Raw genomic sequence first — 4,367 nt, 5'->3', positions numbered from 1 at the left:
GCTGAGCGCCCGCTGGGCCCGGTGCGGTTTCAGTGCAGCGGCGGCTGCGGGCAGGGCAGGATGATCCGGCACGTGTACTGCAAAACCAGCGACGGGCGGGTGGTGCCAGAGTCACAGTGCAACCTGGAGACGAAGCCGCTGGCCATCCACCCCTGCGGGGACAAGAACTGCCCCTCGCACTGGCTGGCACAGGACTGGGAGCGGGTAAGTGCAGCCCCTCACCCCGGGCTGGGGAGGGCTCGGAGCCGGGGCTTGGTTTTGGGGGGGTGGTGGAGGGTGGATGCTCTGCAGCGGGGTCAGGCAGGGGTGTGTGGGTCTTGTGTCCCCACAGTGCAACACCACGTGCGGCCGGGGTGTGAAGAAGAGGATCGTGCTCTGCCTGGAGATCGTCAACGGCAAGATCAAGACCCGTAACCCCGCTGACTGCGATGTCACCAAGAAGCCCGTGGAGGAGACGACGTGCTTCGAGCGGCCGTGCTTCAAGTGGTACACGACCCCCTGGTCAGAGGTGAGTGGGGAGGGAACTGAGGGCAGCTCAGGGGATCCGTGGGAGGGAGGTGGAGGAAAAATGCCCTTCCTTCAAAATGCGCTTGCCTTGTGTGTTGTGCCCCATCCCTTCATACCAAGGGCTACACCACCTGCAAAATACCCCAAGGAGATGGGCAAATCTCTGCAGGACACAGCCCCTGAGGGAGCACCTGGGGGGCAGCTCGGGGCAGAGAGCTTGTCCTGCCAGTGGGGACTGGCTGTGCTCAGGGAGAACAGGAATAAGAAGTGGTGTTTGGGGTCAGCTTTGGCTTTTTTTCTCTTTTCTTTCCCCTCCCACTTCTTCTCCCCTTATCCTGCAGACACAGATGGGGTGTGTATGGAATCCTGGGGACGCAGAGGTTGGGGACAGCATTTGCCCCAGCACCCTGCATGGTCTGCAGATGCAAGCCAGGGTTTGGCAGCCGTGGGGACGAGCCCAGTGAGTGTGGGCAAGGAGCTGTGAAAGGCAGTAGCCAGCTCCCTGACGCAGCCCTCCTCATCCATGCTCCAGGCGCCTCATTTTGTTTAGTCTTGCAAACCATTGTTGCAGCCTATAATTAGCTAAAGCAGCCCTGCTGTAATCCCAGCCTGACGAGGCATCCAAAGGGCAGCAGGCAGCGAGCATCAGGCCCAGGAGCAGCTCTGCAAACCTCCAGCACGATGTGCGGAGATGCTGACCACTGGTGGGGGGTCCCATGGCCTCAGGGTGGCCACAGCCATGGAGCAGCGGATGGACCAGGCCAGCTCCTTTGTGGCCTTTTGCAGAGGGCAGCGGGAGGATCATGGTGCCGGGGAATGGGAACTCATCCACGTATCCCCAGGCAGAGGCTGCTGTGGGCAGCTGATGCTGCTGGCCCCAAACTCAGCGAGAGGCCAGCAGTGCAGGGCTCAGACATGGCAGTCAGTCAGGGGAAGAGTTTGCTCCCCTGCCCTGACGTCTCCAGCAAGCACAGCTTTTTTAGCAGCTCCTGGCTTTACACAGATCCCTGCCTCACCGCCTCTCTCTGTTCCCCAGTGTACAAAAACCTGCGGCATCGGCGTGAGGATGCGGGACGTGAAATGCTACCAAGGGAAGGACATTGTCCGGGGCTGCGACCCCCTGGTGAAGCCGGTGGGCAAACAGACCTGTGACCTGCAGCCCTGCCCCACGGAGCCCCCAGGTGAGCTGTGCTCTGCCAGCAGCACCCCTCAGCATTGATTTTTTTTTTTTTTTTACCAATCCCCCCTGCTCAACAAATCAGCATCCACTGACCCCTAATTTGATAGTCAGCCCAGGGAGGACATAAAGGGGACAGCTCTCCTTCTGTGCCCAAGTAACAGGGCACTGTGCACTGGCTATTTCTGGAGGTATCCCCGTTAAATTGAGGGGACAGTTCACAAGAAGCATGCTCTGACCTTAAGAAAAAAGGGAGCTTTAGAGAGCTGACTCGGGTGCTGCTTCTGTGTGATTCCAGCTAACATTTAGGAAGTTTTTTTCTGTGCCATTATTTTAATGATTTTTGGTCTCCAAATGTCCTGTGGGATTTGTAACTGTCTCGTTATCTGACTCATCTGCTGGCTCAAAGCCCCTGTGATCTTTAGTGAACACGCAGTTCTAATTCTTTAATAGGATTTGGGAATAAGGACAGTGTGGGAGAAAAGCATGAAAATGGGAGACAGATTTGGGGCTGGTTTTTGGCTCGGCTCTGGACCCGCTGGGTGCCCTCAGCTGACCTCTCCTGCAGGGTCTGGGATGCAGCGTGGTGCTTGCAAGGTGCCTCGTGGTCCTCTTGTAGCAAGGAGCCTGGTTTCATGCATCCTATGGATTTTAAGCAAAAAGTGTGTGTGTGTGTGTGTGTGTGTGTGTATATATATATATATATATATGTAACTAAATCCTATGGCTTTGAAGCAAAATATTGTTCTGAAAGGAGCTGGGAGAGTGTCACCGCAGTTTCTGCCACCCTCCCTCTCTCCAGCAGCTCACTTGCCCCAGACTCCTGCTGGAACATTGCTGGATTCCCCTTCCCCTTCTCACAGAGCCTTTTTGGGGCAGAAATAGTGAGTGTGGTGGGGTCACTCAGTGCCCCACCACGGGAGGCCATTGGCTTGGGGGCAGCTCAGTGCCAGCCTCCCTTGGTGACTCCAGCAATCCCCGGGCAGCTCCATTTTGTCGAGAACTTGAGGGCTGGGACCAAATAAGACTCCTCAGGCCAGGTGTGATGAAGCGGGTCAACCTTTTCATGCCTTTGCTTAGGCTGACAATGATATTTATGGAGAAGCTCCGTGGCCTCTGCTCTTCGTTGCGCAGCCTGTGGTGTTCAGGGCAGGCTGTCTATGGGGGGTAGAAATGAGCTCATGAGCTTACAGTGGTTTATTTTTTTGTTCTTTTCCATACCGATGCCTTTTTCCTTCTCCCTCCTAGACGACAGCTGCCAGGACCAGGCAGGAACCAACTGTGCTTTGGCCATCAAAGTCAACCTGTGCAGCCACTGGTACTACAGCAAAGCCTGCTGCCGCTCCTGCCGCGCACCCCACTCCTAGAACCCGGCAGCGCCTCCCTTAGCAAGGGCTCCCTATGCCATTTAGTAAGCACTACACATCCCACAGACTGGTGTTAAGGATGCTTTTGGGTTGTTTTCATTTTTTTTTGGTCCCCCCCCCCTACCGATGCAGAACTACTCTCCTCATCCCTCTCCTGGGTAGAGGGACAGTGCCGGCACGGCTCGGTGGCGAAGCCCTTACCGCTGTACATTGGTAGCCCCCGTTATCAGAGCTGTACATAAAGTCGTGTATATTTGATTGCCCCCAACTGCAGACACATGCATGTGTTTCACAAGGTCTTGTCCTTTTGGTTTCTTTCTTCTATGCAAGTTTGGGGTTGACGCGGGGAAGGTGTGAACTCCGAAGTGCAAGTTTCCCTTCATAAAAGGGGGTCAGTGCCTCTCTCCTAATTTATCCCCGAGACCTGCACGCTCTCATTAGCTGCGTTTAACATGGTGGGAAGCTGGTTTTTGTTTACTAAATGAACTCGAGCCTGAGCCCTTTTTTTTTGTAATATGTAGGTGTATACTTTTTCAGAGAATTTTATCTTATAATCAGATGTTAGTTCCATAGTCCTTACAACCCGCCCCGTAATGCTGACATATTGTATATAATATGGAAACATAACTGCACTTTATATCACAAAAAAGACGTGCTCTTTTTTAATATATTTGTTTACAGACAGTGAACTTTATCCATATAATCATTAATTTGTACTCATATGTATATTTTAATAAAGTTGTCATATTTATGGTGGTATCTTGTTTTATTCTCCAGTTTGTAGTGGGCATTTGCCCTGTGTGCTGGGACCACTGGAGTCAGGGCTGTGAACTTGCTGGTGCCTGGGGGGAGCAGAGCAGCTCAAAGTCAGGGAATCACAGCTGCTCAGGCAATGATGCAAGGAAAAGTCCTGGCAGTGGGGGGATTTTGGTTCTGTTGCTCTGTCTTACGGGCCCTTTGGGCTTGTGTGTGTGGCTTTAGGAACTGCAACCCTGCAGCGTCTCAAAGCAGAAGAGGTTTGATATGGTGCCAGTGTGAAAAGGGCCTTTCCATGCTCCCAAGGTGGGTTATTGCTCTGTGTTTCTGCAGGCACAACTCAGAGGCCAGGCCAAAGGCTCCTGTGTCTCCCTGTCCTAGGGTGTGCACCCCAGTTAGTGCTGCACTGCTCCCCTCAACAGCAGGGAAACTCCTGTGCATGTGTGAAAGCTTTGCAAACAACACCCCATGTTTGAAGATGCAGGGACAAAAGGCTCGGCCTCAAAACCCATCTCAAAGTAATTTATTTCTTCTTTTTTTTTTTTTTTTTTTTTTTTTTT

The 4,367-nt window shown here is 53.2% G+C and overlaps 1 protein-coding gene across 11 annotated transcripts in view; it reads left to right on the top strand.

The window, feature by feature from the left end:
• The window catches only part of ADAMTSL2 (ADAMTS like 2), a 27,133-nt gene extending 23,331 nt beyond the window's left edge, over positions 1-3,802 (top strand). For all 11 annotated transcript variants that reach the window (XM_026860395.1, XM_026860394.1, XM_026860397.1 and 8 more), the window contains 4 exons: positions 34-204; positions 332-508; positions 1,544-1,688; positions 2,933-3,802. In XM_026860395.1, coding sequence (XP_026716196.1) covers positions 34-204; positions 332-508; positions 1,544-1,688; positions 2,933-3,051 — 612 coding nt within the window. In that variant the 3' untranslated portion in view covers positions 3,052-3,802. The remainder of the gene's footprint in view (positions 1-33; positions 205-331; positions 509-1,543; positions 1,689-2,932) is intronic.
• Positions 3,803-4,367: the final 565 nt, after the last annotated feature.

Source organism: Athene cunicularia (assembly GCF_003259725.1).
Source record: "Athene cunicularia isolate RWA chromosome 17 unlocalized genomic scaffold, athCun1 chr17_part1, whole genome shotgun sequence".
NCBI lineage: Eukaryota > Metazoa > Chordata > Aves > Strigiformes > Strigidae > Athene > Athene cunicularia.
This window is presented reverse-complemented; position numbering and strand designations above follow the sequence as displayed.